The 12,419-nt window shown below is 38.1% G+C and overlaps 1 protein-coding gene and 1 long non-coding RNA gene across 2 annotated transcripts in view; one reads left to right on the forward strand and one right to left on the reverse strand.

The window, feature by feature from the left end:
• The window catches only part of LOC126175659 (uncharacterized), a 191,978-nt gene extending 180,132 nt beyond the window's left edge, over positions 1-11,846 (forward strand). Inside the window, exons 2-3 of the long non-coding RNA XR_007535599.1 lie at positions 11,208-11,401; positions 11,778-11,846. This is a non-coding gene — a long non-coding RNA (uncharacterized LOC126175659). The remainder of the gene's footprint in view (positions 1-11,207; positions 11,402-11,777) is intronic.
• LOC126175657 (ABC transporter G family member 23-like) overlaps positions 1-12,419 on the reverse strand; it is a 396,587-nt gene that overhangs the window by 19,973 nt on the left and 364,195 nt on the right. The window contains exon 15 of the mRNA XM_049922565.1: positions 12,312-12,400. Coding sequence (XP_049778522.1) covers positions 12,312-12,400 — 89 coding nt within the window. The remainder of the gene's footprint in view (positions 1-12,311; positions 12,401-12,419) is intronic.

A 12,419-nucleotide genomic window follows, 5' to 3' on the forward strand; every position in this document is an offset into this window, starting at 1 on the left:
GTGTCATACCTAAGTGAGGAATTTGAAACTTTCAGCACAGGGCAGGAGCATATAGAGGAACTATGGTTCAAATTTAAAAGATTAGTTGACCATGCATTGAATTGATATGTACCCAGTAGAACACTTCATAATGGGAGGGAACCTCCATGGTATATGGTCACTATAAAGAAACTTATAAAGAAACAGAGACTACTGCTTAATAAGTGTAAAACAAAGCATAGGACTATAGAGCTCTAAATGAAACGTGTTTGGCTGTCAAGAGAACAATGCATGATGCCTTCAATGTCTATCATAACAGAATATTGTCAAATGATATTTCATAAAACCAAAAGAAATTTTGGTCATATGTAAAGACTCTTAGTGGCACAAAAGTTAGTGTCCAGTTCCTAGTGAATGAGACAGGAACTGAGATTGAGGATAGCAAAGCAAAAGCTGAAATGCTTAACTCCATTCCTTTACCAAGGAAAACCTAGGAGAAATTCCCCACTTTAATCCTCATACCATGAAAAGATGAATGAAATAAGTATTAGTGTCAGTGGCGTTGAGAAACAGCAGAAATCTTCAACACTGAACAAATATCCAGGGCCTGATGGAATCCATGTCAGATTCTATATTGAATTTGCAGCTCAGTTCAGCCCTCTTCTAACTACAAAGGGAGTTCAAAAAGTTTTGCACAGTCGTCTCTAAAATTTTTGTTATTTTTTGCAGGAGGAGAATGAAATTTTTTGTGAACATACTTGGAACATTTAGCTATAAGTTGTTATATAAAAGTACTTTCTTTTATTTACACATGAGCCATATCGACTGTGAAGTAGATGTTAGTTGCGACAACGTTCGGTGATGAAGTTGCTCTTCAAAACCAGCGATGACTTTACCACATCAATTCACAGGAAGTTGCTTCCTGTTTATGGGGAGGACGCAGTGGATCAAAGCAGTATCCAGTGGTGGTTGCAGAGGTTTAAAGAAGGTGACTTTCACAAACAGCAGGGCAAAAGCTGATGGCCTCCTTCTTCTGGGATCAGTGTGGTGTCATTTTCATTGACTTTTTGGAACCTGGCTCCACAGTTAACCGGGACCATTACTGTTTGTTATTGGACAAGCTGTGATGTGCCATCAAGACTCACAGACCACAGCTTCAGGGTCAGCTCATCAGACTACACCATGGCAATGCCAAATCCCATACAACCTTTATGACACAGGAGAAAATCAGAAAAATGGTCTGGAAAATTGTTCCTCAACCTCCCTACAGTCTCGACTGGGCTCCATCTGATTTTTACTTCTTTGGTAGTCTGAAGGCCCATCTGCACAGTAAAACATTTGATAGTGAGAAAGATCTTGTTTCCTGTGTCAAGCGATGGTGTAAAAGTCAATACCCAGAATTTTACCAAAGTGCATTTACATCATGGAAAGAACATTTTGCCTGATGTGTCACAGCTGTTGGAGACTACATTGAGTAGGCTCAATGTATAGCTAAATCTTCCAAGTATGTTAAAAAAATTTCATTCTCCTGCTGCAAAAAATAAAAAAAATATAGACGACTGTGCAAAACTTTTTGAACACCCTTTGTATAATCTATCAGAGATCTCTCAAATAAAAAAACCATTCCCAATTCTTGGAAAAAGCACAGATCACACCTGTCTAGAAGAAGAGTAGGAGAAATGATCCAAAAAATATTCTCCAATATCTTTGACAACAGTTGGTTGTAGAATCTTATAACATATTCTGAGCTCAAACATAATGTAATATCTCAAACAGAATGACCTCCTCAATGCCAACCAGCATGGATACAAAAAACATTGATCATGTGAAATCCAACTCAGACTTTTCTCACATGCCATACTGAAAGCTTTGTATCAAGACAGTCAGGTAAATGCAGTATTTCTTGATTTCTGAAAAGCATTTGACCCAGTGCCACTCCTACACCTATTGTCAAAAGTATGATCCTATTTGGTATCAAGTGAAATTTGTGACTGGATTGAGTACTTTTTGGTAAGGAGAATGCAGTATGTTACCTTGATGTAGTGTTATCATCCAGATGTAGCAGTAACTTCAGGTGTGCCCCTGGGATGTGTGTCAGGGCCATAACTGTTCACATTTTATATTAATGACATTGCAGACAATATAAAAAGTAACCTCAGACGTTTTGCAAATGATGCAGTTATCTGTAATGGAGTACTGTCTGAAAGAAGCTGCATAAATATTCAGGCAGCTCTTGATAAGATTTAAAAGTGGTGTAAAGATTGTCAATTTGGTTTATATGTTCAGAAATGTAAAATTGTGCACTTCACAAAACAAAACAAAAAAAGGAGTGTCCTATGACTACTACGAGGTGCATTCAAGTTCTAAGGCCTCCGATTTTTTTTCTCCAGACTGGAAAGAGATAGAAACATGCGCATTGTTTTAAAATGAGGCCACGTTCATTGTCAATATGTCCCAGAGATGACAGCACCGTATGGCAGATGGAATTTTACTGCCAGCGGCGAGAATGAGAACAGCTTTAAATACTTAAAATGGCGACGTTTTCCTTACTTGAACAGCGTGCAATCATTCGTTTTCTGAATTTGCGTGGTGTGAAACCAATTGAAATTCATCAACAGTTGAAGGAGACATGTGGTGATGGAGTTATGGATGTGTCGAAAGTGCGTTCGTGGGTGCGACAGTTTAATGAAGGCAGAACATCGTGTGACAACAAACCGAAACAACCTCAGGCTCGCTCAAGCCGGTCTGACGACATGATCGAGAAAGTAGAGAGAATTGTTTTGGGGGATCGCCGAATGACTGTTGAACAGATCGCCTCCAGAGTTGGCATTTCTGTGGGTTCTGTGCACACAATCCTGCATGACGACCTGAAAATGCGAAAAGTGTCATCCAGGTGGGTGCCACGAATGCTGACGGATGACCACATGGCTGCCCGTGTGGCATGATGCCAAGCAATGTTGACGCGCAATGACAGCATGAATGGGACTTTCTTTTCATTGGTTGTGACAATGGATGAGACGTGGATGCCATTTTTCAATCCAGAAACAAAGCGCCAGTCAGCTCAATGGAAGCAAACACATTCACCGCCACCAAAAAAATTTCGGGTAACCGCCAGTGCTGAAAAAATGATGGTGTCCATGTTCTGGGACAGCAAGGGTGTAATCCTTACCCATTGCATTCCAAAGGGCACTACGGTAACAGGTGCATCCTACGAAAATGTTTTGAAGAACAAATTCCTTCCTGCACTGCAACAAAAATGTCCGGGAAGGGCTGTGCATGTGCTGTTTCACCAAGACAACGCACCCGCACATCGAGCTAACGTTACGCAACAGTTTCTTCGTGATAACAACTTTGAAGTGATTCCTCATGCTCCCTACTCACCTGACCTAGCTCCTAGTGACTTTTGGCTTTTTCCAACAATGAAAGACACTCTCCGTGGCCGCACATTCACCAGCTGTGCTGCTATTGCCTCAGCGATTTTCCAGTGGTCAAAACAGACTCCTAAAGAAGCCTTTGCCACTGCCATGGAATCATGGTGTTAGCATTGTGAAAAATGTGTACGTCTGCAGGGCGATTACGTCAAGAAGTAATGCCAGTTTCATCGATTTCGGGTGAGTAGTTAATTAGAAAAAAAATCGGAGGCCTTAGAACTTGAATGCACCTGGTTTATCAGTGGGTCACTGCTGGAATTGGTCAACTCATACAAATACTTGGCTGTAACAGATTGCAGGGATATGAAGTGGGACAATCACATACGCTCAGTTGTGGGTAAGTCAGGTGGTAGACTTCAGTTTATTGGAAGAATACTGGGGAAATGCAATCCTCTACAAAGAAAATTGCTTACAAATCACTCATGCAACCAGTTCTAGAATACTGCTCAAGTGTGTGAGACTCATACCAAACAGGACTAACAGGGGATGTTGAATATATACACAGAAGGGCAGCGTAAATGGTCAGAGGTTTGTTTGATCCATAGGAGTGTGTAACAGAGACACTGAAGGAAATGAACTGGAGGACCCTTAAAGAAAGTCAATTAACAAAGTTTCGAGAACTGGCTTTTAATAATGACTCTAAGAATATACTACAATCCCCTTCACATTGCACACATAGGGATCATTAGGATTAGATTAGAATCATTATGCATACACAGAGGCATTCAAACAATCATTCTTCACATGCTCAATAGGTGGATGGAACAGGAAGAAATGCTAATAACTGGTACAACAGAATGTACTCTTTGCCATGCATCTCACAGTGGTTTGCAGAGTATGGATGTAGACACCGATGGCACAGAGTAGATGCAAAAAGGACAGTTTAATTACAAAGGTGAGTTCTCCTACCCCTAGCACTCCCATCTTCTGCTTACAAAAGGAGCCTTTGTCCCACCCTGCAACTGTAAATGCATGTTGTTGTCATACTGTCATTCCTAATTCCTACAGTGTCATTTCATCCACATAACACCATAACAACATGACAACTAGTGAACAGAGACCTACCACTGGCATGGTCTGTGTGGAAACAGTACACTTTTTTCACACAGCTGCCGCCCACAGCTTACTCATGTTTGACAATGGAGTTCTTGTAGCTACTTCACTATGGTACTGTAGGATCACAAAAGTCAGTTAGTGACTGCTGAAGGAAATACGCTACTTGACCAATGGCTTCAGATTTTTGCCATTCAAGAACTGCAGTGAGATGTGGAGTTGTTGTGCCTATAGACAGCTAAACACATTTCACCCAAACTAAAATCTTGTATAAACAAATGTGAAAGGGACATTTTCTGAACTCTCAATTACAGCCCATTTCTTTCATTTATAATTAATAATTACTTCACTATTAATCATTTATGAGTTGTTAATAGTGTTTGTTGCCACTTTATGTCACAATAAAATCAATGTACAGTTGCTACCAGAAACAACAAGAGTAACAGCTTCATACACCAAAGTTGCACATCCTGTCACTGTAGCACCACAACTAAAATGTACTGAAAATGACTTATTTTGGAGAGATCTTTAATGTGGTATATTACTGAAAGTGCATATTTTCATAATATGTTAGTATAAATATTATTGGAATTTGCGCAGCTGAATAAGTATTAAGGAGAAAAAGGGACATCTTACTAATAACTATATTTGCACATTCAAGAACAAAACAAGATTCCAGCGAATGCAACACAATAATCAGCGCACACAGAGTGTTAGGCAATGCCAAAGAGGTCTATTTTACACAGTGCACTTTGCTCCGTCACACACGAAATATATTGTTCACACAATTCCAACACCCCTTCTTGAACTTATATTTTGTGTGTTGCTTCCACAAGATAAACCAAATAGTCCCACAATCTTCTCAAACTTCTCCCTTTCCAAGGGTTTGGTCAGAAGGTCAGCTAACATGTCTTCTGTACACAGATAGTCCACAGCAATGTTCTGTCGTTCTACGTGGTCCCGAATGAAATGGTGCCGTATATCAATATGCTTTGTCCTAGCAATAGTAACATCATTTTTAGCTAGATTTATGGCTCCTTTATTGTCACAGAAGATGGTTGTAGGTTCCTCAATTAAATTGGGTTCTATTTCACTTATTAATGTTCGTAGCCATAATGCTTCCTGTGTGGTGTAGGATAGTGCCATATACTCGGCCTCTACGGTGCTCAATGCAACAGTTTTTTGCTTTTGACAGGACCACGATGTGAGGCCCCCCACTAATTTAAAACAGCAGCCAGTGGTGGAGTATCTGTCTCCCAATTCACTCCCCCAGTCCGCATCGCTATATCCCTCTAGTTTTGCATTACCATCTCTATGGTATTTTAGCTCATAGTTTGAGGTTCCTCTTAGGTATCGGAATATCCTCTTTACAGCTTTCCAGTGCTTTTCCTTTGGGTCTCTGCAATATCTGCTCACTGCATTGGTGGCAAAAGCAATGATGTTTGAGATAAATATAACAGACTCCCTACTGCTTCTAAATAAGGAACTTTCTTGTCACATTTCACATCAGTCTCATTTACACTTAACTTCACTCCTACTTCCATTGGAGTACTTATGGGTTTGCAATCACTCATGCCAAATTTCTTTAATATTTTCTCCATGTATGATGATTGACTTATGCTCAATTCTTGTCTTTCTTCATCCTTAGTAATTTGCATACCTAAATAACGTTTAACTTCTCCCAAATCATGCACCTTAAACTTGGTTTGCAGCTGTTTCTTGAAAATTCTCATTTGGCCTTCACTTTCAGTCAGGATAAAGAAATCGTCCACCCATATCGCCATTATTATTATTTCTTCTTTTCTCGCTTTACTTCCTTTATAGTAAATGCTGGGATCTGCCTTGGATTGCTTCATATTCATATTTATTAGAGTTTCATGTAGACATCGATTCCAGCAACGTCCACTTTGTTTAAGTCCATAAATACTTTTTCTCAAACGCCAAATCTTTTTACTTTCTGACCTGGTTTTTATGGCTTCCCTTGGTGGAATGACATATATCTCCTCCTCCAATTTCCCATTTAAATATGCCGTTTTAACATCCATATGATGAATTATTAAATTTCGTTTTACTGCCAAGGCTAAAAGATATCTCAATGATGCATACTTGACTACAGGTGAAAAAGTTTCTTCGTAATCTACCCCTTGTTTTTGTGAATATCCTTTTACCACAAGTCTTGCTTTGTATTTTGGTGATGAGCTTTCAGGGTTCTTCAAATTGAATACCCATCTTGCCTGCAGTGGTTTCTTATCTCCTGGCATATCTACCCATTCAAAGGTTTCATTTTGGTATAAAGATTCTAATTCTCTCTTCATCGCTTCTTTCCATTCTTGAGAGTTTGGGCCACTCATTGCTTCTTCTGCTGTTCTTGGCTCATCATTAAAGGACTGTGCTGTATACATCTCAAAATCCGGATATTCCTTCGGTTTTGGTACACGAGAAGAACGCCTTACATTGGTTTCTTCATGTTTTTCATCCTCTAACTCATTGTCATCATAAATTGCTTCCATTTGTCCTTGGCTGTCGTCTTCCTCTTCTTCACTTCCTATTTCCTCACACAAGGTTTCACCTTCTGAACTAGATGCAGTTGACTTAGTGGTTTTGCTCTCTTCAGAGTCCTTTCTATTTTTAAAGAATATTACATCTCTACTTGTGACAATCTTTTTAGTCAATGGATCCATTAATCGGTAGCCCTTTGAATTTTCACAATAGCCTACAAAAATATACTTTTTAGCTTTTGGATCCCACTTTCCTCTTAGCTGTTTTGGAATATGTGCCATTGCATCACACCCAAAAACCCTTATATTGCTTAGATCAGGTTTCTTTCCTACCCATATTTCATAAGGGGTTCTACTCTTTAATGCTTTTGTAGGTGATCTATTGTTCAAATATACAGCTGTTGACACTGCCTCTGCCCAAAAATCTTTGGATAATTCAGTGTGCTCCTTGCTTTCTCAACAATGGTCCTATTAGCCTTCTCAGCAACCCCATTTTGAGATGGGCTGTACCTTATGGTAGTTTGATGCCTGATTCCCTTTTCTGCCAGAAGTTTCTTCAATTTCTGGTTAATATATTCTCTCCCATTATCAGACCTGATGATCTTGATCTTCTTTCCTGTCCATCTTTCAACCATATTGCAATATTCCTCAAAGATATCACTCACTTGGTCTTTAGAACTAAGAAAATAAACATGAGTATATCGTGAGTAATCATCAATAAACGTAAGAAAATAATTACTCCCACCTATGGATTCACACTCCATCGGACCACATACATCTGTGTGGATTAACTGTAAGACTTCTGTGGATTTACTCTTACTAGTCTTGAAGGGTAACCTTGCTTGTTTTCCCTTTATACATGTCTCACAAGGATCCTTGGACACACTAAAATTCTGTATTCCTTTTACCATATCCTTTATTATAGACATACTCTTTCTATTTAGATGTCCAAGCCTCCGGTGTCATAAAAAACCTTCTGCTGAATATACTGAATCACTAACATTTTTATGTTTACTGTCAATGATATCCAACTTAAAAATATCCCTTTCGTTACTTGCTGTAGCTATAACTTCACCACTTTCACTGATTACTCTTGCACCCTGCATGTCAAAGGTGACTGTATTTCCTTTCTTGACAATTTCCCCTACAGACAGCAGGTTAGTTGCCACATTTTTCACATAATGAACATTGTGTGCTGTAACCATATCTGATTCACCATTTACACTTACATGTAGATCTAGTTTCCCAGCCAGGTGACACTGGAGTTTGTTGCCATCAACAGTAGATATCCCCATATGAGTCCTATCTTTGATGTCATAAAGAAGTGATTTATCTTTAACAATATGCACATATGCACCTGAGTGTAAAATCCATTCCATATCACGGTTGCTCATCCCACCAAAAGAATAAAAACATGAGAGTGCTTTACCTTTGTTATTGGTCCTTCTCTCTGGGCTATCAGTAACATACCTCCTTTGCTAAGTGTCTGATCCTGGGCTTACTTTTTCTTTGCACTGAGACGCAATATGTCCCATCTTCTGACATTTATAGCACCTCACCGGTTTCTTCTTTTTGTTTTTTGAGTAGAGAGCAGACGCACCTTCCTTCTCCAGTGTACAACAGCTTGGAGCACACTTTATGTCCTGCAGGATTTTCACCTTAACACTGTCGCCTGTGATTGGTATACCCGAGCTTTCAAGTCCCATAATCATAGGTGCATACCTTTCGGGCAGTCCTGCCAAAAGCAATGTTCCTATCCATTCTTCAGCGATCTCGAATCCGATGTTTCTCAGTCGGTTCGACGTGGTTAATATTTTGTTAACGTATTCATCTACACTCTTACATTTGTCCAGACGAGTGGTAATTAACTCGCGTAATAATCCTACTTTTCTCGTAAGACCACCATCCTCGAATGCACTTCGTAAATTGTCCCAGACTTCTTTCGCTGTAGCAGCTTTTTCAACGTGAACATAATTCACCAAATCAATTGGTAATATCAATTTTGATTTTGCTTTCCTATCCTTACTTGAATAATTCTGATCTGTGGATTTCATTGTCCCATCTACCACGTCCCATAGGTCGTCTAAACGTAAATACGCTTCTACTGCGAACTTCCAGGTTGCATAGTTTTCGCGACCTACAAGTCTTTCAATCTGTGGAATTTGTGCCGCACTCATTCTTAACGGTAACTTGCTTTTTATTGCTGTAAAGAACACCGAAAAATAATGCGGAAAAAAATTGCGATCGTCTTGTAAGGATCACTCGCACTTCACGTAAATTGGAACTTTTCCAATACTTTCTCCTTACTATTTTGTTGATATACTTATTCCAAATGCAGGCTGGGCCCATAACCTATTGGAATTTGCGCAGCTGAATAAGTATTAAGGAGAAAAAGGGACATCTTACTAATAACTATATTTGCACATTCAAGAACAAAACAAGATTCCAGTGAACACAACACAATAATCAGCGCACACAAAGAGTGTTAGGCAATGCCAAAGAGATCTATTTTACACAGTGCACTTTGCTCCGTCACACACGAAATATATTGTTCACACAATTCCAACAAATATGAAAACCAAAAAATACAGCAAATTAGCTTCAGAAGCACTGAAATCAATATGGCAGCTATTCAATTTTCTTCTATCAGTCAATAACAGCACAGGACACATGATGTAATCAGCCAGTCACACAATAAGCTACAATCTGTCATGGCAACCAGATCATTTTGCTTTCACATTTGTTGGCTTCACCAACTCCCAATCAAACTGTTGCTTCCACCTAACTACGGTTCAGTCTGTCACCATGACCAGGTTTTTTGCTTTCACATTTGTTGGCTTCACCAACTCACAACTATGCTGTTATTTTCCAAAATAACTTAGAGCTTGGGCTATGCTATAGATCATTCCATCACCACAACCAGGATTTTCAGGAAAAATCCTAGATATTTGTGAGAAGCAAGAATGTAAATGTGTGCTATGATAGGCTGATGAATTCAACTGTGACAGACTGACAGAAGCAAACTGAGGAGCTACCATCTCAAATTCAGTGTTTATAAAGTCAAAATGCTGAATTCGGTGGTTTTCATATTAATATGTGCATATTACAAAAATATGCACTTTCTATGATACGCCACATTAAAGATCTCCCCAAAGCACACCAATTTTAGTATTATTTATTGTGCTGAAGTTGCAAGAGGTGCGACTTTGGTACACACAACCTTTGCCAAGAAAGATATAGATTTTATTCCTTTTTTCAGAAATTTTACATTTTTCATTTCCGTAGTTGGATTAGATACTATTTTTCAGTCATGTTAATTCTTATTAAATCTATGTACAAATATTATAAAATTTGCTGAATCTGCCTAGGAAAAATTTCAGGAAGGCTTTTTTTTATGGAAAGGAGAGGGGGGGGGGGTTACAGCTTTGCCAATTCTGACAGGGGCACAGGATCATCTTGATACAGCTGTGGACAAGAAACTGTTGGAAGAGGTAGATAAACATGATTTTGCCAGAGATTAGTGTTATAACAAAATAATAGATATTAATGTTCAATGCTTCAAACAATGGAAAGTCCACATTGGAATATTAACATCTGAGGTGTTGAGATCAAGAATGGGGCTTGTCATCATTTCTGGGGCATATGAGTTATTAAGGTGTTGAGATCAAGAATGGGGCTTGTCATCATTTCTGGGGTATATGAGTTATTACTGTAGTTGTTATTTCTACATGGTTACACATCTGTTGGTTCTAAATGGGAATTGCCACAGAGACAAGTCCCTAAATTACACGAAAGAACTTCAGGTGTGATGACAACACTGTAGCGGGATGCAGTAAACAGCTGTGAGATTTCAAAATAGCTTTGGTGATGGACCTGTCAGACTAATACAGAGATGATTTACAAGGAGAAGAAAGGAATGATGCCCTGAATTGCGGAAGAGGTATGGGATTAAATAAAACAATGCCAATGATTTGGAATATACCAACTGGAAAGGAAACATTGTTTCAAAAAGGGAAACAGGTGCAGCTTGCTAGAAACTAGTCATAGTATGTTCATTGTTTGTATTCTCCATGCTTAATATAATAGTAGAAACAAGTTGTGTAGAAACATTATACTGAAATGAGTTTATAGATTCCTTTCATTTATGCAAATTTTCAATTTATATTTAAGTTATAATATGGGAAATCAGTAAAAATGTTATTTGGCAAAATATATAGGTTAATCATACACTAATATCTGTTTACAGATGCCAGCATAAATGTTTTAAGAAGTTTTCAGTTGCTGAGAAGGAAATATTGTTGACAGAATTCAACAACGCCTAACAAAGATGGACCGGGGGGTACTTGGGTGCTCAAACTCTTTCCTTTATAGCAAGAGCAAGGAGACCTCACCCAAATTCCATTACTAACTGTGGAAGGACAACAAAATTATTATTGTAAGGTAAATGGCATGACACCAGTAATATTATCTTATTAATCATTTTGTTCTCAAATTATGTAATGGATTGATTCACTTTTTGTAGAGTAATTAAAATTAAATAACATAAAAGTGTGATTTGTGACCCAAGAATTTACATTTCTATGCTTGTTAGATTATTTGAAGATTTCACTTTTTGTATATTATGAACATTCCAGTGATGGAAAAGTTAAGTTTATGTTGAAAAATTAATTAAAACCCTTAGTTTGTTCATATTGTGCTAGCACAACACTGTAAGTTAAATGGTTAAGAAATGTATTTAATAGGGTTACAGTGTTTCAAATACATAAGTTTTCTGTTTTATGATAATAAATTGATTGGGTCATATTTATATCCGCAGGTTAAAGTTGCCTTCAAGGAAACTATATTATGCAATAAAGCCTCTATTGCACTCCATGTTAAAAAAAAAGGTCAAGTAGAGAGACTGTGCCATCTAATTCAAGGAGGAGTTCCAGAAAGTGCTAATGTCATGACAGCTGAACTCATACAGTATTGTCCAGTAAAGGTAGCACATTATAAACATTATGGTAGGAAGAAGAGATATCTCTAAGTTCTTTATCTGTGAAGCTCATGTGGAAAATAAAAAGAAACCATAATGTACATAATTTACAGATCTCAAAGTAACACTGCTGACCCAGGATTGTTCATGGAACATGGAAAAAAAAAATCATTCAAATTCATAACAGTTTACATTTAATGGTATGAATGATAGATGTTGACTATATAACCAATTTTTACAACATTCTTGTACAAACATAATTTTGTACAACTCATAACAACTGCCTGGTTCTAACAGTAAAGATGATTAACAACATAATGATAGTGCATGAAACTATTGTAAATTAAAATTACAAATATATTAGAAGAAAGTTACCTGACACCAGGTTTCGATCCCAGACTCCTTCTATCTGTTCTGCGATGAGGACAGTGCACGTCAGAATTGTAGCAAGGAAATAAATCATCCTAATGGAATACAAAGCAT

Source organism: Schistocerca cancellata, chromosome 3 (genome assembly GCF_023864275.1).
Source record: "Schistocerca cancellata isolate TAMUIC-IGC-003103 chromosome 3, iqSchCanc2.1, whole genome shotgun sequence".
In the NCBI taxonomy this organism is placed as follows: Eukaryota; Metazoa; Arthropoda; class Insecta; order Orthoptera; family Acrididae; genus Schistocerca; species Schistocerca cancellata.